We start from the raw sequence: 23,974 nt of genomic DNA on the forward strand, positions 1-23,974 counted from the left end.
AAGTGACACCTCTTTTGCTTGTTTCAGTACACAGAGGAAAAAGTACTACATTGTGTGGTTGTGTTGATCTGCTGGTAACATGTACAGGATATATATTTTTTTGTGAATGGGTTCAAATTCACTGTAGATTTCTTTAAAAAGCATATTTTTAAATAAATTCTTTATTTCACTATTTACCAATTAGCTAGTTATAAAGCTACATCACAATAAAACTGTTATGCTTGTAACATGTTATTTTCCACATCAGTGTGGGGAAAAATTAACAAATTTAGGAGCTAAGCTCATTGACACACATTGACTGATTGGTTTTTATTTGGTTCAATTTGACTACTTTGTCTACAGGGTGTGTAGTTGTAATATAAGGCAGGTCGGTTTAACCTAATGTCTTAAAATATCAAGCCTACATATTACAATAAAAAAACAAGATACCACAAGTTATTTATATACACCATACTGTAATATTTTCAGTTGATTACAGTACATACACAGGATGGTCCAGTGATTGTGGCTGGGCAAAATATCTCATGAAATTAGGATCAAACAAAAAAATAAGAAGAACAAATCTGTTCAAGTATGACGGAGGTAAACAGATGGCGCTATGGATGGCCCACTAGATGATGCTGCCATAGGTCAAATTTATAGAAACTGCATTTTTTAAATAGGTACCCCCATTTTTATTACATATTCGTATAGTAAATAAAAGAAAATGAATGAATGATTTGGAACATTTGTTTCACTTTGTAAGAATATTATGAGAAAGGAACTTGCTATTCACCATATAGCAGAGATGCTAAGTTGCAGATTGGCACAACAAAAAGACTTTCACAATTAAAGCTTTCCACCATTGGCCTTCATCAACAATAGACACACATGTACATGCACTCACGCGAATGCAACTCACACACATGACTGCAGTCTCAGGCAACTGGAACCACACAGTGAGTATGTGTGCGCATGTGTGTGTATTATTGACGAAGGCCAATGGCTGAAAGCTTTAATTGTGAAATGATGTTCCACTTGTAGCAGCCATCATGGATTTTCTGTTGCCCAATAGTGCATATTATACCAGTTTATGTTACCTCTGTTTTGAATGACTCTGCACCACTAAATAGAACTCTTTAAAAAATCTGTTATCATCTCATAATTTATGTTGTGTCCAGTGCCAAAAATTTACACATTGTTCAAAATCATCTTTTTGTTGTGCCGTTCTGTGACTCAGCATCTCCACTATATGGTGAGTAGCAACTTTTCTTCTCATAATATTGTTACATTCCATCCTGGAATTTCTATTGTCTGTTTTGCTTTGTGATGGATGGTGCTGTAATATTCCAACACTAATAATATGTCTCACCCATTTAGATGAACAGTTGGTAACAATGTGGTTTTTTAAAATTAAAACACAAAAAGTAGTTACGTTTGGACTTTATTTGCTGTTGTTCCAATGTGATAAATGTAATTTCCTGATATTATCATTAATTATGGGAATGCATGCTGTTACTGCGTGAGCAATCATAATAACCTCATGTCATAAATGCTCAGAATGATGTCCTTCTACTTCAGTGCATTTGGCAATACGCATAACAAAATTCCTCCCAACAGCAAGTAAATCACCTTCAGTTATTGTCACACATGCTTTAACAATGCACTGATGCATGTTTTCAGGCATTGTCAGTAGATCACGATAACAAATATCTTTCAATTTTTCCCAAAGAAAGAAGTCCAGAGATGTAAGGTCTGGTGAATGTGCAGGCCATGGTATGGTGCTTCTACAACCAATCCACCTGTCATTAAATATTCTGTTTAATACCACTTCAGCTGCACGTGTGCTGTGTGCTGGACATCCATCATGTTGAAAGTGCATCGCCATTCTGATTTGAAGTGAAACATCTTGAAGTAGAGTCGATAAAATATTAATTACGAAATCAGCATACATTACATCATTTAGATTGCCATCGATAAAATAAGGACCAATTAGAAGTCCACACCATACATTAACCCACCAGGGTCACTGATGTTCCCACTTGTCGCAGCCATCATGGATTTTCTGTTGCCCAATAGTGCATATTATGCCAGTTTACATTACCTCTGTTAGTGAATGACGCTTCATCACTAAACAGAACTCTTGAAAAAAATCTGTTATCATCTTGTAATTTATTTTGTGCCCAGTGGCGAAAATTTACACAAAATTCAAAATCATTGCCATGCAATTCCTGGTGCATAGAAATAAGGTAAGGGTGAAATGTATGATGATGTAGAATTCTCAAAACTGACATTTTTTTTTAATTCCTGATTCCCACTCAATTTGTCTGCTTCTGGTGTGCAGATTAGACTCAACTGCAGCTGAAACACTTATTCGGATGCCTCCATTTGTTGCAGCTCTTGGTTGCATCTTCTTCTTTGGCTGAATGCTTCTGGCTCCTTTAAATACATTGACAATCTGATGAAAGGTCCGGACACTTGGATGCTGTCTGCCAGGATAACGATCAACATACATAGCAGAAGCTTGTTGGGCATTTTGATCACAATAGCCATAAATAAACACCATATCTACATTTTCTGTGACTGTTAAACATCCATTTTAACAAGTTTATGTCTTTCATGTCATTATTATGACTGGACAAGCATATTATCATACCTAATTTAAGCAATGAATTGCACACAGTGCTATTGGGTGCATTGCTACATTTGTGAGAATATTACAGTGCCATCAACACAATGTGAAACAAATGTTCCAAATCAAACATTCCTATTTATTTATGTACTATATGAATATGTAATAAAAATGGGGGTACCTATTTTTAAAAAATGCGTTTTCTATCAATTTGACCTATAGTAGCCCCATCTAGCGGGCCATCATTAGCGCCATCTGTTTTCCCCTCTCATGCTCAAACAGATTTGTTGTTCTTATTTTTTTGTTTGATGCTAATTTTGTGAGATATTTGTCCTGGTCACTACAAATGGACCAGGTAATAATAGCATTCCTCATTCTTTACCTATATACTCTTCTATTCTACATTTTTTTTTCCCATTAAGTTATCCTTCAGAAGTTTCTAGAAGTCACATCACTCATACTGTCCTGCAAACTCATGGCAAGATTGAGTATCGAGGACCTTTTTCAGCAGCTGTCAGTCTGTATGGTATACTTCTCAGCTGGCCTTCATTTCTTGTTATATGAATGAACATCTGCATTCAAAGGCAATTCTACATGGCCTTTTTCTGCAATGCAGCAACTCATTTTATCATTGCTGGAGTTTCCATGAACAGCAATTCCATATTAGAAGTGTGGTGCATATAGAGCATGTGCACTGTATACAGAAGTTTTTTGTTAAGCTGGCCAGGGTAGCCGAGTGGTTCTTGACACTAGTCTGGAACCGCGCGACCGCTACGGTCACAGGTTCAAATCCTGCCTTGGGCATGGATGTGTGTGATATCCTTAGGTTAGTTAGTTTTAGGTAGTTCCAAATTCTAGGGGGCTGATGACCTCAGAAGTTAAGTCCCATAGTGCTCAGAGCCATCTGAAAATGGTTTTTGGACCATTTTTTTGTTAATATCATGTGCTAGCAATTTTGTAATAAATATTAAAGTGCTTAATTTACAACAGACATTATCTATACATTGTATCAATTGGAGCTTATTGTCAGCCATAATTCACAAACATTTTATTGAGGTAACTTCTTCCAGTCTTGTTTCATTCATGAAGACATCTATGTGATCCTCCTTTCCCCTATTCGTGATTGCCATGAACATTGTCTTTTTTTAGATTTACAATTAAGTCATTCTGTATAAGCCATTGTACTGCGTTATTTGTTGACACAAATGCATTTCTTTGCAGTATTTCCAGAATTTCTTCTAAATTCAATAATATCATGTCATCAGCATACATTATTTGTTATCCTTCTCACTGACTTCTATATTTTTTACAAATAGGTTGAACGGAAGTGGACCAATTATGGAGGTACACCATACTTAATATCCAGAATTTCAGATATGCATCTAGATTCTTTGTGATGTACTGCTTTCTGTTAATGACATATGATTGTATCCATTTCACTGCATGTCCACGTATGGCATAGCTTTCAAGTTTTTCAATTAGTGCTGTATAGATGATTGTATCAGAAGCTTTAGACAATACATAAACATAACAGATGCAGAATTTAGTTTGTGTAATGCATCTATAACAGTTTCTGTTAGGCTTGAGACACAAGTTTTGGATACCATGTTTTGCTGGAATTGGAATCCAATGTTTCTCTAGGAATGTGATCATCCTACAATACAGGAGCAGCTCTAGCATTTTTGAGAAATTTGTGATTGAAGACACTGGTCTTTCTTGTATTTTATTTTTAATTTTTTAATTTTTCTTGACATACTCCTCCTCTGAATGAACAGTTTCCTATATTCAAAACAGGTTCATTTATTTCTACATTGACTTGCATTATTAGACAATTTGATATTTCATTGCCTCCTGCAGACTTATTGGATTTTAATTTCCAAATTATTTTTATGAGTTCTGTTTTTGTTACTGGTTCCAGAAATGTTGAGTGGAATGGTTACCCTAGTATTGTAGAATGCTTTGACCACTGACGATTTCTTCCCCCCTTTTAATTTTGTACAACTTGTGTAAAATTGCTGTTCCATGTATTAGCAATTTTTGTTCCATCTGTAGCTATATTGTTTTCTATTCTCATTTATTTAATAAAATTTCCGTTATTTACACTCTTTTGACTATATTTTTCAATGTTGGTACATCCCATGCTGTTTCAGTTTTATGATTTTAATTTGCTATGGCTCTGTTTATTGAACTGGCTTTTGCTTCTTTTATTGATTGCCTCTACTACTTCTTATACTGTTTATACATTGTCTGTTTGTACAAGCTCCTTCACTCTTGTCGTGAGTTCAATTGTTGATTTGTTGATCTGGTAATCCACTGCATAGTGCGACCTTTTTTTTCAGTTCATTTTGGGAAGACTGAAAGAAAATGATGCATTATTGTGTTAAGAAATGTATTATACTTCTCATTTGTGCTTTATGCTGACATTGTTCCAGTCCATGTTTTGTAGATTTATAATCTTAACTTTACTCATTTTGCTTTATTTTGATTTTTAAGCTCCTAATTTCATAAATACAGAACGTTAATTCATGAGATTGCTGTTTGCAGATCTTTTGCTTCACGTTCACTATTTTCAATAGTAGTGACAATGTTATCAATGATGGTTTGACTCTGATAAGTCACTCTTGTGGATACTTTTATTACCATTTTCATATTATGCTGTAATGATGTTTCTTTTAGTTCTTGTTTTGGTTTTGATTCTTTACCCATATATATGTATCAGTCTCCACATATTACAACGTCCTTCATTTTAAACTTCAGCAATAATTTTACTAGTTTTTTTATGAACTGTTGCAATATTACCGCCAGGGGACCTGTATACACAGAATTAATTAATCATATCATGGCCTTTTATTATTATTAGAATGTAAAGTTCTGCATCATTTAGCCCATGCTCACTAATACATCTTGTGGTGCTTCAGTCAGGACCAGTTCTGCTTCTAGTTTTTGGGTGCCTAGGTGTTGAATGTTTTGGTGCAAGTCTTTAAAGTTATTTTCCTTTTGATGACTCCTGAATTTTTAAAATCTGTTGTAATTGGAGACTGACTTGTGACCACATTGCATTCATTTTTATTTATCTTGTCCCATTTTTCTTTCATTGACTGTGGAATAAAAAAATCTTTTGCTAAGTAGTGGGAAATTGCTCATACTATGAGAAGGCCACATTGTTTTCCTCTGTATTTGATTTTATGGTAGTGATAATCCCATGTGTGTTTCTGCTTCAGTAGTTACACTAACACATTTTAATGTGTTATTCATGTGTAGCCCATCCATACTTACCTGCACTGTTGTCCTTGGTAGCAGTGCCTTGGTGAATCTGGCAGAAAAGTAGGTGGTGGGGATGAAGAGGTACTAATCATGTAGTCCACACCAGAAATTTGTAGTTCAAACACTTTAACTGCAATTTAATGCTGAATGAACTACTGTTTATGGCCAGTTTGTGTCTCATTTACTTTAATTACAATACAGGTAAAACAGACAATACAATACAATACAATACTATGCGCGATTCCTCTCCTATAACATTGTCTGAGTGCAGTAACATAACACTGAAGAAGCTAGTCACTAAAGTTAAGTGTGGCAAATATATAATTAACATGGACACTGTATGAAGTTCTTAAAACACTTTGCTTCGAATCTAACAGTTATATCAGCATGAATACTTGATCTGCATAGCAACTAACTACTGGAAATAACATAGTTATTAGCCTAATTCCTGTTGTCACAGTTTGCACTAGCTTTTATTGAAGTTTAACACTGTCAATGAAAATAATTACAAGTTCACAGCCAATCATTAAAAAACAGGCACTGAATTATTGCTTAAACTCCCTGATATGAAATCTGGATAAAACATACTATATTCTTAGATTTTTAATTGATACTGAACCACCTGCAGTAAATTTCCCCATATTGGTGGACTTAGATCTTACACATTTCATAACTCTGTGCAGACTGACTTAAATAGCTTCCAACATAACTCTTATGTACGTTTTCAATAATTAAGCTGAAGTTCTCTGATGTTATCAGATTTTCACAATTTACAATTAAATACAGAGTCCGCCAGAAAAAATGTATATACTCTTTGTCAGGCTCTATCAAGATTTCAATATTGTCGTTCAGTATGAGTTATGAGTGTGTCATAGTATGGTCTTTGGCTCAACAGATGTTAGTACTTTCATCTCGGTATTGAGAGAACAAGAAGGCTGGAGCATGCTTGACATTCAAGCAACAAAAATGTATTGTGAAGTGGTTTTTCAAGTTTGATAATGCCATTGAAGCCAACGTCAGTGGAGACAGGAGTTTGAAACAGAACCGCCAACCTACCTAACAATTAAACACATCACTGACAAGTTTGAATTGCATGGAATGATTTCTGATATTCACTGAGGAAGATCAGAAAGACAGTGTACAGCTACAAGTCCTGCTTTGTCAGATCTCATGTTGGAAACGTTTATGAATTCTCCACAGAAGTCTGCTGCGCAATGTGCACATGAAGTGGGTGTTAGCAGTACAAGTGTATGAAGAAGTCTGAAAGCTACAAAGTAGAAAGTTTACATTCCATGATTATGAATGGTATCAGCAAATGGTATCCGATTATGAACAATTTGTGATGAAGGTAGTATGGAGTGACGAGGCACAATTTAAACTTAATGGTACTGTGAATCGGCATAACAGTGTGTACTGGGCACTGGAAAAACCACATGTGTGTGTGGTTAAAGTGGTCAGTCTACCAGGGGTTCATGTGTGATGTGGACTATCATCTAGCGGCTTCGTAGGACCCTTTCCTTTGATGCTACTATCACTGGAGAAGTGTACCTGGAAATGTTATGTACATCAATTTTTCCAGGTATCTGTGTAATTTATGGAGCTGATGAAGAGGTCTCCTTCCAAGAGGATGGGACGCCACCACACTGCCACCTAACCATACAAGCTTTCCTGAATGACAATTTTCTGGGGCATTGGATTGGACGAAGAGAGCCCATTGAGTTCCCTCCACGATCGCCAGGTCTAACACCTATGGACTTTTATTTGTGGGGAACTGTAAAAGATAACATCTATCGACGTGAGCCATGCATGCCAGAGGAACTTTGCCACGAGATTACAGTGACATGTTGTAAGGGGTCCGCAGGCCCTTACTACTAAGTTTGCGCTCACACAGGTCGACAGGGCAACTATCGAGTAGTGTGTGTGCAGGTCACGAGAGCTAGAGGGGGTTCACCGGAGTGCCGAGTGCTGTTTGGGTAGATTCCCGCGAGGCGGGAAGAACTGGGCGGAGAGTTAGAGAGGAGATGTGCTGAAGTCAGGGTGTGGTAGGTTCCCGCGAGGCGGGCAGAGCTGTGCAGAAGCCAGCAGTTGAATTAATGTAAATTATCGACAAAGGGAGTGGCCATCGCCGCGGTTTAACCCCTTTGTGTTAGTATTATACGGGAAGGTGAGAAAGTTTAATTATAGAGTGATTTCAGTGATATTAAGTGCCGATATTGAACTTCCGCGTCCACCGCGCCGGCATTACTTGGATTACAGTGATTGGATGTTGCGTGTGACGATTAAGAATAACTAGAGAAACGTGCTGAGATTAGCCGTCATTTACAGTGTATTGACGAAGGTAGTGGCTGTCTCCTTATTTTGTGCTTTTGCTGAGAATATAGATCTTGTTTGTGAAACTGTGTTGTGTCCTTCTTACCACCAAACAATACGTATTACCATATTTGCGAAGGACAATACGGAATGTAACATCCCCTGAGCAGTCCAATCCGATTGCCAGCCCATTAGGTACACGGTCACATTAATAAATTATCTAAATTTGGGCTGCTATTCAGATCCCGAACGAGCGGGAACAATAAGAATAAATAAAGGGTTCTGTTACAATGTGGAGCAATCTCCACTGTAACGTTGACTGACGTAGTTGCGGCGACTGCTCGTCATTCTGTTATGTATATTGTAGCCAATGGTGAACATTTTGAACATTTAAAGTAACCATGTGCTAAACTGAAGGTTGTACAACATGCATATTCAATTATTAAATGTAAAATAAACATAGTTTTCGTTACTTAAAGTGTATATACGTTTTTCTGGCGGACTCTGTATTTACATTTATGAGTAATTGAATAATGGATAGAGATTCATTCTAACATGGACTTTCAGAGACAGTAATTATTTCAGTTGCATTACACTGATTAGTTTGCCTAAAGATGGTATTCTATTTCAGTAACAACGTTTTAACTAATGATGTTACTTACTCAAGAATTAAATGAGTGCAGGAGTTCCTAACATATTTGTGTCATTGGTTGTAAGAATACTTTATTTATTTCTATAGCTTTTTCATCTACTCTACAGAAACACACACATTAATACACACAAGCAAGCACACCTCATGCATACATGACCACCAACTCCAGCATCTTGGGCCTTAAATTACTAATGTTATTAGTTAGCACAGTTTTTAGGCAAACTAAATAGCTCATTCTCCTCCTGATACCGAAGTAATGTAATAGACAATAAAGTTAAAGCAATAATAATAATATTAATTTTGGGGCTGAAGAGAAAACATAAAAGCTGGAAGGAATCCTACTATTTTGTTAAGCATGATGGCACAGTGACAACACATACATAAGGTTCAAACTTTTTTCATTTTATATGTGGACTTCAGATCAGTGGTAGTTGTACACATACTTACTTTGGTCATGTGAAATTAGCTGAAATTAGCTAATAATTAAATGAAGTGTTTATTTTAAAATAAAAGAAAATGACTTTTTAAGTAATATATTTGGTAAACCTGAAAGTAAGACATGTACAATATATGAAATGTATAATAGGAATATGGATAAGGCTCTCCAGGAGATTGAGTGTTTATAGTAAATGCAGAAACATTAGGTCTGTTGAGGTCCAAAGTGAATCTCACTATGGACTCATAGGGGTACAAGTAGCCAGGTCAGTGTATTTAGGTTTATAATTGGATATGGCTATCAACCAGGCACATTAAACTTAGAGTTACTTGAAGATAACTTAAACCCAGCAGCATGGAAGTGCTCTTAGCATATGGTAGTGATAGGGTGTGATTTTAATTTGCCCAATATTTGACAGAAAAAAATTACGTGTAGATTGCTGATGATAAGGTCAAGCAGTCTTATGAAATAATATTGAACATGCTACAAGACAACTGCTTTGTGCAACTTGTTCAACAGCTCAAACAGAAAAGAAATTTTTGAAATCCTCTGTATACAAATGAGCCCAATGTTTTTGGAAATATCACCAAAGTGACAGGTATTAGCAACAGTGATGCTATTAATGTTGAATGTTTTTGGGTATTTGTGTTGTGTCATCATTGCAGAATCATCCAATATTTTGACCTTCTTGTTGACGCTTTCTTTTAGGAACTGGCTGCACACTGTTTACTCTATGTCATACCAAGTATTTTCTTATACCAAGGATATGGTGCCTTTTACTTTGGATTGTGACAAGCTATGAAGAAAAGAGATGGCCTTCTGTCAAAACCCAGATGATATACACAAGTGCACATTCAACACTGAAACGTCACAGCACAGTTCTAAGTCAGTATATGAAATTTTGGTCCATTGGGGTTATAGACCAGAAGCAGTAATCAGAAATGACTTTAGTTCATCATTTACATCTTGGGCAGGGGCAATAACTTCAAAACACAATTACGTTGTTGCATTCCCAATTTGAGGCACATTATGTCCACTTGTGCTATGTTGGACATCCATCGTATTTTGTGAGATAAAGTTGAGCTGTCACAAGTAGTGTGCTGATCTTTTCTCTGGCTTCTGGTGTAAGGTGAATATTAGAAGCATGCAGTCATTAATAAGTATGAATTATTGACCTTCGACCAAATTTGAAATTACTCGATGGAAGCATAGGCTGAACAAAGTTTTTGGTGATATGTTGCACTGTTCCTTTGAAAGGCTGACAGTTTCTCAATGAAGAATGTAAGGGGTGGTCAATGATGATCATTTGCCATAAGAGCTAAAGGTGTTAGTGGTAAGGAATGATCATCTGTTTTAATGTGTACCCTGACTCTGAAGAGCCTTTCAGAAATGCACTGAAGTGATTATCTTAAAAATAGGTAATCAGATAATGATTTTTCATTTTCTAGGTGATTACCAGAATGATATTTTGGGAAAGTTATCAACAATTCCTAATTATGCAAACCAGATAGTTGATGGCCTTGGAGCCTCCATAACATCAGGTGGGTTGTGTTTATTATGCAAAAGAACATTTTTCTGAATGGAACATAACTCTCATTTCTATCATTAATTCAATTATTGTTTGCAGTTACCAATGCTACAAAGCAGCTGACATCAATTTCCTCAATTTATTTCAATTCTGGTGTTCTTACAAATCCGGAAAAAATTATTAACAAATTAATAGAGGTAAGATGTAAATACATACAGAAATTTTAAGATTACCAACTATGATAAATAAAACAAACATCAACAACAACAAAAATCATATTCTGTAAATTTTGTCAAGAAGAACATTTAGAGAGAACAATTTCTTCCGTAACTGGGAGTATAATAATATGTCTGAATGCAACCTTCTATAACAATTTGAAGAAAATCCTGCCAGGTCATAGCAACTTTCACGTAGAAAAATTGGAATCTAAGGGTGTAAATAGTAGTTTTAAGATTGGTGTAGACTTTCATCTAAAAGACAAGCTAATGGTCACTGCAGTATGGCCCAAAAATGTTGTAATTAAGTGTTTTTTGTTCCGGAGACCAACCATTATGCCGATAAAATAGATTATGAAGTTAAAAACAAGGATCTAGGATCACTGTACAAGAATGTTGCTAGTACTGAAAACAATATGCCTATAATCATTGCAAGTGTAAATGTGCAGTGCATAAGAACCAAATTGATCTCCTATCATTTTTTATAGAAGAAATTAAACCAGATGTTTTATGTATTTGTGAACACTGGCTAGCTGAAGCGGAAGGTGATTTCTATAAATCTGTTGAATACTTAGGCATGGCAACTGTACAAGAATGTTGCTAGTACTGAAAACAATATGCCTATAATCATTGCAAGTGTAAATGTGCAGTGCATAAGAACCAAATTGATCTCCTATCATTTTTTATAGAAGAAATTAAACCAGATGTTTTATGTATTTGTGAACACTGGCTAGCTGAAGCGGAAGGTGATTTCTATAAATCTGTTGAATACTTAGGCATGGCCAGTGCTTGGTTTCGAAGAACTGCAACCCACGGTGGGGTCTCTGTATATGCCAACAGAGATCATAGCATCAAGGAAATTGATTTAAGCAGTTTTTGTGTGGATTTTGATCTTGAATTAGCTGCACTGTTATTAACAAATATTGATTTAGTTGTTGTTGCTGTGTACCATTCACCAGATGGTAACTTTGAGAATTTTATTGGACATAGGGAGAACTGTTTCTGCTACCTAACACGCCTAAAGCCAAAAGTCGCACTGTGTGGAGATTTTACCATACACATAGGTGATGGAGACGTCAGAGAGAGGGTCTTTATGAGATTAATTGCCAGTTATGGGTTGTTTATTGCAAATAAGCTCCCAACAAGGGGTGGTGCATGCCTGGACACCATAATCACCAACCTCAACATCTGGGATTATAAATTAAGTGCAGTTGAACCTGTGATAGCAGATCACTGTGCACTAGTAATGGAAACCAGTATGAGGAGCAAACCTCAGATAAGCACATGGCATTCAAACTTCACATTCAAAAGAAGATTTGTTAAAGAAGAGAGACTAAATGATCTCAAAGCAGCTCTGTCTTGTGTAAACTGGCAGCAGAAAATTGCAGAGTTAGCAGGCAGTGAATCTTTCTTATGTCTGTTACAAACCTTAAAAGCATTATTTGATGACATGTTTCCGGTAAGACCAGTGAAGAATCCTGTGGACAAATCACAAGGCAGGCAGAAAGTTATCAATGTGAAACAATGGTACACCCCTCAGCTCAATAAATTGAAATGTATTGTAACAATGTGCAAGGACCGAATGAAATCAGCTTTAGACATTCCAGCTAAAGAATTACATCACCGCAACTACCTAAAAGCCAAAAAAGCTTATACGAAGGCAGTAGAGGAAGCAAAAAAGAAATATAATGACACATACATTAAAGAGGCCCAAAATCCTTGTACAGCTGTCTGGAATCTTGTAAATGAGAACAGAAAGAAGACTACCTCCTGCTTAAATTCATGTAGCCCTGATGATTTCAATGAATATTTTGTCAGAATAGTGGAAAAAGACAGTGAGTGAAATTCCACACTCTGACCTATATCCGACTGCAAACATAAGAAATGCAGACAGTTGCAGTATTCAAAACTGGAAGGAAGTACACCCAGAAGACATGATAAAAATTGTGAACTCCTACAAACACTCAGAAAGTGTAGACATCTATGGCATGTCCTGCACACTGCTAAAGAAAATTATTGCAGAATTAGCTCAGCCACTAGCCATAGCAATAAACAAATGTCTATCTTCTGGTGTCTTCCCAGACTTCCTTAAACTGGCGCGCAGAGTACCAATATATAAGAAGGGGGAAACAAGTGAGATGTCCAGCTTCAGACCAATCTCAGTGGTACCAGTACTAGCCAAAGTTACTGAGTCTGTGATGCACTGCCAGGTATTGAATTACTTTGAGGAAAACAACTTATTCCGAAACACACAGCACGGATTCCGCAAAGGGAGATCAACAGTGACAGCCACACTGGACTTATTAAAAACGATATGACAGAGTTTTGAAGAGAGAGAGAGTGTGGCACTGACACTCTGTGACCTCAGCAAAGCCTTTGACTGCATCTCACACACAACACTAATAGCCAAGTTAAGATGCTATGGTGTTGGAGGTGTTGTTCTATAAACACTCCAATCTTATTTGGAAAACCGAAAGCAGGTAGTATCAGTGCACGGAGCAACTTCTCTTGAACAAAAACTGGAACATGGAGTGCCCCAAGGATCAATCTTAGGACCTCTCCTATTCCTCATATACACTCCTGGAAATTGAAATAAGAACACCGTGAATTCATTGTCCCAGGAAGGGGAAACTTTATTGACACATTCCTGGGGTCAGATACATCACATGATCACACTGACAGAACCACAGGCACATAGACACAGGCAACAGAGCATGCACAATGTCGGCACTAGTACAGTGTATATCCACCTTTCGCAGCAATGCAGGCTGCTATTCTCCCATGGCGACGATCGTAGAGATGCTGGATGTGGTCCTGTGGAACGGCTTGCCATGCCATTTCCACCTGGCGCCTCAGTTGGACCAGCGTTCGTGCTGGACGTGCAGACCGCGTGAGACGACGCTTCATGCAGTCCCAAACATGCTCAATGGGGGACAGATCCGGAGATCTTGCTGGCCAGGGTAGTTGACTTACACCTTCTAGAGCACGTTGGGTGGCACGGGATACATGCGGACGTGCATTGTCCTGTTGGAACAGCAAGTTCCCTTGCCGGTCTAGGAATGGTAGAACGATGGGTTCGATGATGGTTTGGATGTACCATGCACTATTCAGTGTCCCCTCGATGATCACCAGTGGTGTACGGCCAGTGTAGGAGATCGCTCCCCTCACCATGATGCCGGGTGTTGGCCCTGTGTGCCTCGGTCGTATGCAGTCCTGATTGTGGCGCTCACCTGCACGGCGCCAAACACGCATACGACCATCATTGGCACCAAGGCAGAAGCGACTCTCATCGCTGAAGACGACACGTCTCCATTCGTCCCTCCATTCACGCCTGTCGTGACACCACTGGAGGCGGGCTGCACGATGTTGGGGCGTGAGCGGAAGACGGCCTAACGGTGTGCGGAACCGTAGCCCAGCTTCATGGAGATGGTTGCGAATGGTCCTCGCCGATACCCCAGGAGCAACAGTGTCCCTAATTTGCTGGGAAGTGGCGGTGCGGTCCCCTACGGCACTGCGTAGGATCCTACGGTCTTGGCGTGCATCCGTGCGTCGCTGCGGTCCGGTCCCAGGTCGACGGGCACGTGCACCTTCCGCTGACCACTGGCGACAACATCGATGTACTGTGGAGACCTCACGCCCCACGTGTTGAGCAATTCGGCGGTACGTCCACCCGGCCTCCCGCATGCCCACTATACGCCCTCGCTCAAAGTCCGTCAACTGCACATACGGTTCACGTCCACGCTGTCGCGGCATGCTACCAGTGTTAAAGACTGCGATGGAGCTCCGTATGCCACGGCAAACTGGCTGACACTGACGGCGGCGGTGCACAAATGCTGCGCAGCTAGCGCCATTCGACGGCCAACACCGCGGTTCCTGGTGTGTCTGCTGTGCCGTGCGTGTGATCATTGCTTGTACAGCCCTCTCGCAGTGTCCGGAGCAAGTATGGTGGGTCTGACACACCGGTGTCAATGTGTTCTTTTTTCCATTTCCAGGAGTGTATGTCAATGATATGAACTGTAATAGTCAAATGTTGCAGTTTGCAGATGACACTACCCTTATTGCCAAAGGACATACAGCTGCAGAAGCTCTTGGTGCATCAAATTTGATGTTTGAAGAAATAAAAGAATGGTTCATAATAAACAAAATGGAGATCAATGAAGAAAAAACCCAACATTTGATATGCAGTCTAACCAACATTGAAGACCAAGAAAACATGGAGACTGTCAGATTACTGGGCTTCAAGATTGACGGCAAACTCTCCATGAATGATCACACTGCATATGTATGCACCAAACTTTCTCGTGTGATATACCTCCTGAGGAAGCTGGAGAGGGTAATAACAAACCAGTTTCTCACAATAGTCTACCATGCACTCTTCCACAGCCACATTAGCTATGGACTGTTGTTGTGGGGACACTCCTCAGGCAGCAAAGATGTGTTGCTAATACAAAAAAAAGCCATCAGGATCATATCCTCTAGCAAAAGACTGGACCACTGTAAGCCTATTTTCACCAGGCTAGGCATAATGACTGTTTTTAGCCAGTATGTGTTTTTCTGCCTCATTTATATAAAAGAAAATCAAAGGAATTTTAGCATAAGACAAGAAATACATAATCATGGCACTCGCTGTAAGAGGAACATTGAAGTGCCAAGGTGTCGTCTATCAAGTACACAAGACAGCTTTCCAACAGTCACCCTAAAAATGTACAATCAATTGCCTCCAGAAGTGAAATCCCTGCCACCTGAATTATTTAAAAAAAAAAAAATGCTCAGGACTTGAAACAACATCCTCTATATTCCTTGGAAGAGTTTTTCAACAGTGGTTCTAGTGAATGGACAAAATAAAAAATATTGTTATGTTTTAGATATATATATTTGCCTAAATTTAATCTTCTTTTTATGTTCTCAGTTAAATGCACATTTAATTTTGTGTTTTACTTAAAGCACATATTTTGCCAAAATGAAACTTTATGTATGTGATCTACATGGTCTTGTAAACATTTTGCTTTATGGTATTTTCATTTGCTGCTTTTTTTTTTTTTTTTTTTTTTTTTTTTTTTTTTTTTTTTTATCCATGTAACAATTTACATTGTGTGGATTTCGTCAGCAAAATCATATACAATACAATATACCTACAATTATACACATAAAATTTGTATTTACACACATTTTTGAGGTATCTTAAATTAGTTTTATATCCTTGTGTAATTTGTAATTTTCTTATACAATTTTTGATTTCCTCATGTATTACAATGGAGGCTACTTTAATTACACTACATGTTTTAATTCAGATAGTCCATTACTGCATAATAACTTTTATTTAATAAAAAAAATTTTAGTTTTGTTTTGAACTGTCCGATTGTGTCAATATCTTTTATTTTTTGGGGTAATTTATTATATAATTTAACAGCATTGTACAACAAGCTCTGCTGAGTTTTAACTTTATTTTTCCTCTCTAGATGCAGATTATATTGGTTTCTAGTTTCATAGCTGTGTACTAAAGAATTTTTCATATAGCAGTCAATATTTTTTTTTACATACATAACACTTTGAAAAATGTATTCACAGGGGACAGTTAGGATTTCCAGCGTTTGGAAATGTTCAAGGCAGTGAGCCCTACTGCCACTCTTGGTTATTATACGAATTGCTCTTTTCTGTAATTTGAAAACTATTTGAATATTTTTACTGTTGACTCCCCAAAATATTATTCCATAGGTAATAACAGAGTGGATATAAGAAAAATATACAGATCTGACACATGTAGTGTCACAAACTGCAGTCAGAATTCTCAGAGCATAGCATGCTGTAGCGATTCTGTTACTAAGTATTTTAATATGTTCTTCCCACTTTAACTGACTGTCAACATGCATACCAAGAAATTTTGTGTGGTCTATACATTCTACAGTTTCATTGTTTAACTTAAAGTTGTTATAGTGTGGTTTTTTGCAGACATAGAAGTTAACAGCATTTGTTTTTTTAAGATTTAGTGTTAGTTTATTATTGGATGCCCACTCACATACACTGTTTAGTGTTTGTTTGGCTTTTTCTTTTAGTGCATCTGGTGATTTGTCACTGATTAGAACATTGAAGTTTTACTTTCCTGTTTGGTTATATTTCATTTTCTCTATGTTCTATGTGTTTTGTGCACTGCATAAATATTTTCTTTTATTTGTAATATAAATTTTGTATATGGTGTTGTATAAATGTTAGTTGATAAACATTGTATTTGTGACGCAGTCTGTCCATCCATGGCTGGTAAACGACAAAGATAGAGTAATAAAGTAATAACAATATATACATATACAGACCACTATAATACCCAATGAATTGTCTTTATTGCCTCAAGTTGTTGATAATGAAAGCATGTATATGGATTCAAGCCCAGGTTCTAGGAGTTGTCATATTTAAAATACTTAGTAATTCAAGCATGTTATATCCATAATGACATTGTCTAATACTTAAAATTATGTTATTCAGATTTTTAGTTGGATTTAAAATCTGCTTTGCTACCTATCAGGTATTGGACAAATGATCAAAGATTTTTCTTGCTGTATACTGAACTCCTTTCTGAGCTACTGACAGCTTTAATAATAGGTAATAAAGGTCATTTTCCCCCTCTAGTGTTGCAGATATTGACTTCACTGCTCCTCTCAAATTGTGATGGATTATTTATGATGAATTTTGTTAGTGAATACATGTATTGCGATGGCACAGTTGAAATGCCTAGCTCCTTGAAGAGGTACCTACATGACATACCTGGGTAACACTATCTATTATTTAACACTATATATTATTCTTACTGCTTGTTTTTGTGCAATCAATACTTTCTTTGTAAGTGGTGAGTTATGATGTTACTGAGTGAAAATAAGCTAAATATGTCAGGAGGTTAATTTTTTTTTTCTTTTTTTTGTTGCAATTACATGAAGAGAGAAAGCAGCTGAACTTAATAGTTTGATAAACTCAGTAATATAGTGCTTACAGTTCAAGTTTTCATCAGTATTTTCACCCAAAAATTTTGAGTATTCTACCCTATTTACTGATTCCTGCTCATCTGCTACATCAGTTGTTGGCATGACTCTATTTGTTGTACAGAACTGAAAAGAGTGTTTGAGAGCAACTTATTAAGTCTTTGGAAAACATCCTTTACAATTTCTTCTGTTTCTTTCCCTCTAATGGGATTTATTATAAAGTCTGTATCATCTGCAAAAAATATCAATTCTGAATATTGAATATTAGGGAGGAGTTCATTTACATATGTAAGGAATAAGAGGGGACACAAAACTGAACCCTGTGGGCTCCCTTTGGGATTTCTCCCCTGTCATTACAATTGAAGAGCTAGAGTTTTTTCTATAATAATAATAATAATAATAATAATAATAATAATAATAATAATTATTATTATTATTATTATTATTATTTTCGATTATTCCCATTTAAGAGAGCGTTTGAACTTGAATTCCTTTATGATGATTGAATAATAATAATAATAATTATTATTATTATTATTATTATTATTATTATTATTATTATTATTTCTTTACTTTCTCAGACGTTAAGTCTGGTTAAAAATGGAAAATGACACGGACCTTGATCAAGTGTCACTTCCTTTTAACTGTACGGTATGTGTTATATTGCATTTAGGAACTTTTGGGTAATTGAACATGTATCAATAATTACAGATTTCTGTAGTTGTATATATAAGTTTGGATGTAGCTGTATAGCATTGATGTACTGGTGTATATTGTGTGGTATGACTCCTGTAGTTGATAGTATAATTGGTATAATGTCAACTTTATCCTGATGTCACATGTCCTTGACTTCCTCAGCCAGTTGGATGTATTTTTCAATTTTTTCTGCTGTTTTCTTCTGTATATTTGTTGTATTGGGTATGGATATTTCGATTAGTTGTGTTAATTTCTTCTTTTTATTGGTGAGTATGATGTTAGGTTTGTTATGTGGTGGTGTTTTATCTGTTATAATGGTTCTGCTCCAGTATAATTTGTATTCATCATTCTCCAGTACATTTTGTGGTGCATACTTGTATGTGGGAACATGTTGTTTTATAAGTTTATGTTGTAAGGCAAGCTGTTGATGTATTATTATTATATTTTAGCATCAGGTCATACAAATTGTATCATTATTTTTTTGGCTTATTACCAACTCATCATACTATCTGATAAAAATAAAAGAACAAGGGGGATAGTAAAATAATTGGAAACTAATTTATAAAACATGATGATTATACATACATGATATGTTACATTGTAACTTGTCAACTGAACTGGTCCAGTGAGGCTCTCACAGCATAAATATGTGCGAGTGCTAACTGTTGGAACTGAACGGTACTGTTAACTACATAATAGTATTAAGTTAGCAGTTCTTAAATTGCAACTGTAAGAGTTATCATCTTTCAAGTACTTTCATTTAGTTAATATGTTTAATCATATATATGCTATTTAAGAGTTACCAACTTTATATTATTATAAGTTAACTTTGGCTTTTAGTCCCAACTATCAGAACTCAAGTAAATGCAGCATTTTTCACTTAGGGTGTATTTACTTAAATTTCTTCTTAAATACAGCCTAGATGAAAAATGCCACACACATTTAATAAGTTTAAAAAGTTAAGGCTGTAGTACCCATTAGATAAGAAGAATCTGAGCTTCTCAAATAGTAGAGGTGTTGAGTTGTTAATAAGCCCATAAGCAAGATTGAAAGCTTCGCTAGCATTCATATGAGTCCTTTTTTGAGCTAGAATTCACATGTCTCATTTGCTCTCAATAATGCCATTTCCATGCCTTTTTCTTACAACTTTTGCAAATACCTTTGCTTAAGAAAGGTAATGCAGAAGACATAGAAAATTACCAGCCCATTTCCCTGTTGTCGGCATTCTCAAAAATAATAGAAGAAATTATGAAAGATGGATTAATGCATTACCTGAATAAATACAATCTTTTAAGTGAATCACAGTTTGGTTTCAGAAGTGGCAAAAATACGGAGTCAGCCATAGTAGAATTCACAAAAGTTGTACTTGATGTTCTTGATAAAGATGAGTGAGTCACAGACATATTTTTTGATCTTTCTAAGGCATTTGATACAGCCGACCACAAGATTCTATTAAATAAATTAGAAGCATTAGGAATAAGAGGGGTAGTTAATGACTGGTTTCGATCACACCTAGCAGATAGGGTACAAAGAGTAGAGTTAACACATACTTTAAATAGATCCAAACATTTAGTGAAACACTTATCAGAACCAAAATACATTAATATAGGGGTTCCGCAACGTAGTATCTTAGGACCAATAATATTACTGGTATACATCAATGACTTTCCCACTAGTGTTACTCATGGTGAAAAAATTCTCTTTGCTGATGACAGCATACTATAGTCATTGAGATAACAAGAGAACTCCTTGCTGAGAAAGAAAATAATACTCTCAAGGAAGTTTATGATTGGTCAATAAGCAATAAAGTGACACTGAATATAAAGAAAACTTATGCCAGGAATTTCAGTTTGAACAAGAAAAATGACAATGTTAAATTAAATGTAGATGGCACCTCTATAGACTGTGTAACAAATGCAAAATTTCTAGGGATGAATATTGATTCTCAGTTGAAGTGGCTTGAACACACAAAAGTACTTGCAAACAGAATGTCATCAGCATGTGATACCCTTAGAATCCTATCATCAGTGTGTAACATGCAGTGTCTTTTAGTTACATATTATTCATATGTACACTCAATTCTTAGCTATGGCATTCTTTTTTTGGGGAACAAACACACAAAATATGAGCACAATTTTGAAACTCCAGAAAAGAGCCATAAGAATAATAACCAAAAATATTAGTTGAGCTCATTGTAAAGATCTGTTCAAAACACTGGGAATTTTAACTGCTCAATGTGAATACATTTACCAGTCAGTTACACACATCAAAAATAACATTGGTAATTACTACACAAACAGCTCTGTCCATGACAATGCAACAAGAAATAGACTCAACTTATATTCACTGAGAAAAAATAATCGTAAAACTCAAAACAGCATTTTCTACCAAGGAATAAAACTTTACAATAAATTACCAATGGAGATTAAAGAAATTTCAAAAATACACTTATTTAAAAAGGCAGCTAAAAAGTACCTGTTAAACAATACATTTTATACACTGAAGGATTACTTAGATAAAACAGAATAGAGGTCTGATAAAAAAAGTTTTGTACAAATAAATAATAATAATAATAATAAAAACTTAGAAAAGACATCAGACAGCTAACACAATTTATAAGAAATGAAATATCAGACAAAAAACGAAAAAGGTTAGGTAAAATCTCACAACAAGAAGCGATAGAGCAATTAGATGAAAAAAAGCAAAAATTACAAGCATTGGCCAAACGACTTAGAAGATACAAAAAAAGTGAAAATAGAAGGAAACAAAACCAAACATTCAAAACAAACCAAAAGAGATTTTACCAGACAATAGATAACACACACATTAAAATAGACAATCCACCAAACATAACAGACATGGAACACTTCTGGAGCAACATATGGTCAAACCCGGTACAACATAACAGACATGCACGATGGATACAAGCAGAAACAGACATATACAAGATGATACCACAAATGCCTGAAGTGGTAATTTTGCAACATGAAGTCACCCGAGCAATTAATTCTACACACAATTGAAAAGCCCCTGGAAAAGATAAAATACCAAATTTGTGGCTAAAGAAGTTCACCTCAACACATTCACATCTAACTAAATTATTTAACAGTTACATTGCAGACCCATACACGTTCCCTGATACACTTACATGTGGAATAACCTATCTGAAACCTAAAGATCAAGCAGACACAGCAAACCCAGCTAAATATCGCCCCATAACATGCCTACCAACAATATACAAAATATTAACTTCAGTCATTACACATAAATTAATGACACATACAGCACAGAACAAAATTATAAATGAAGAACAAAACTACTGTTGCAAAGGAGCACGAGGATGTAAAGAGCAGCTGATAATAGATGCAGAAGTGACATATCAAGCTAAAACTAAACAAAGGTCGCTACACTATGCATACATTGATTACCAAAATTCATTTGATAGTGTACCCCACTCATGGTTACTACAAATATTGGAAATATACAAAGTAGATCCTAAATTGATACAGTTCCTAAACATAGTAATGAAAAATTGGAAAACCACACTTAATATCCAAACAAATTCAAATAATATCACATCACAGCCAATGCAGATTAAGCGTGGAATATACCAAGGAGACTCATTAAGTCCTTTCTAGTTCTGCCTTGCTCTGAGCCCACTATCCAACATGCTAAACAATACAAATTATGGATACAATATTACTGGAACATACCAACACAAAATCACACATTTGCTATACATGGATGATCTAAAACTACTGGCAGCAACAAATCAACAACTCGACCAATTACTAAAGATGACAGAAGTATTCAGCAATGATGTAAATATGGCTTTTGGAACAGATAAATGTAAGAAAAATAGCATAGTTAAGGGAAAACACACTAAACAGGAAGATTACATATTGGATAACCACAGCGACTGCATAGAAGCGATGGAAAAAACAGATGCCTATAAATATCTAGGATACAGACAAAAAATAGGAATAGATAATACAAATATTAATGAAGAACTAATAGAAAAATATAGACAAAGACTAACAAAAATACTGAAAACAGAATTGACAGCAAGAAACAAGACAAAGCCTATAAATACTTATGCTATACCAATATTGACCTACTCATTTGGAATAGTGAAATGGAGTAACACAGACCTAGAAGCACTCAATACACTTACACGATCACAATACCACAAATATAGAATACATCACATACATTCAGCAACAGAAAGATTCACAATAAGCAGAAAGGAAGGAGGAAGGAGATTTATCGACATAAAAAACCTACATTGTGGACAGGTAGACAATTTAAGAAAATTCTTTCTAGAATGAGCAGAAACTAGCAAAATACACAAAGCAATCACTCATATAAATACATTGGCTACACCACTGCAATTTCATAACCACTCCTACAACCCTTTAGATCACATAACATCAACAGATACGAAGAAAGTAAATTGGAAAAAGAAAACACTACATGACAAGCACGCATATCATCTAACACAGCCACACATCGATCAAGATGCATCCAACACACGGCTAACAAAAGGCAATATATACAGTGAGACGGAAGGATTCATGATTGCAATACAGGATCAAACAATAAACACCAGATATTACAGGAAGCACATTATTGAAGATCCCAACACCACAACAGATAAATGCAGACTTTGCAAACAACAAATAGAAACAGTAGATCACATAACAAACGGATGTACAATACTAGCAAATACAGAATACCCCAGAAGACATGACAATGTAGCAAAAATAATACATCAACAACTTGCCCTACAACATAAACAAATAAAACAACATGTTCCGACATACAAGTATGCACCACAAAATGTACTGGAGAATGATGAATACAAATTGTACTGGAACAGAACCATAATAACAGATAAAACAACACCACATAACAAACCTGACATCATACTCACCAATAAAAAAAAAATCAACACAACTAATCGAAATATCCATACCAAATACAACAAATATACAGAAGAAAACAGCAGAAAAAATTGAAAAATACATCCAACTGGCTGAGGAAGTCAAAGACATGTGGCATCAGGATAAAGTTGACATTATACCAATTATACTATCAACTACAGGAGTCATACCACACAATATCCACCTGTACATCAACGTAATACAGCTACATCCAAACTTTTATATACAACTACAGAAATCTGTAATTATTGATACATGTTCAATTACCTGAAAGTTCCTAAATGCAATGTAACATATACCGCACAATTAAAAGGAAGTGACGCTTGATCAAGGTCCGCGTCACTTTCCATT

The 23,974-nt window shown here is 36.0% G+C and overlaps 1 protein-coding gene across 1 annotated transcript in view; it reads left to right on the top strand.

The window, feature by feature from the left end:
* LOC126236626 (pyrethroid hydrolase Ces2a) overlaps positions 1 to 23,974 on the top strand; it is a 177,085-nt gene that overhangs the window by 106,450 nt on the left and 46,661 nt on the right. Inside the window, exons 7-8 of the mRNA XM_049946073.1 lie at positions 10,722 to 10,814; positions 10,901 to 10,998. Of these exons, the coding sequence (XP_049802030.1) occupies positions 10,722 to 10,814; positions 10,901 to 10,998 (191 nt within the window). The remainder of the gene's footprint in view (positions 1 to 10,721; positions 10,815 to 10,900; positions 10,999 to 23,974) is intronic.

The sequence above is a fragment of the Schistocerca nitens genome, chromosome 2 (assembly GCF_023898315.1).
Source record: "Schistocerca nitens isolate TAMUIC-IGC-003100 chromosome 2, iqSchNite1.1, whole genome shotgun sequence".
NCBI classification, from domain to species: domain Eukaryota; kingdom Metazoa; phylum Arthropoda; class Insecta; order Orthoptera; family Acrididae; genus Schistocerca; species Schistocerca nitens.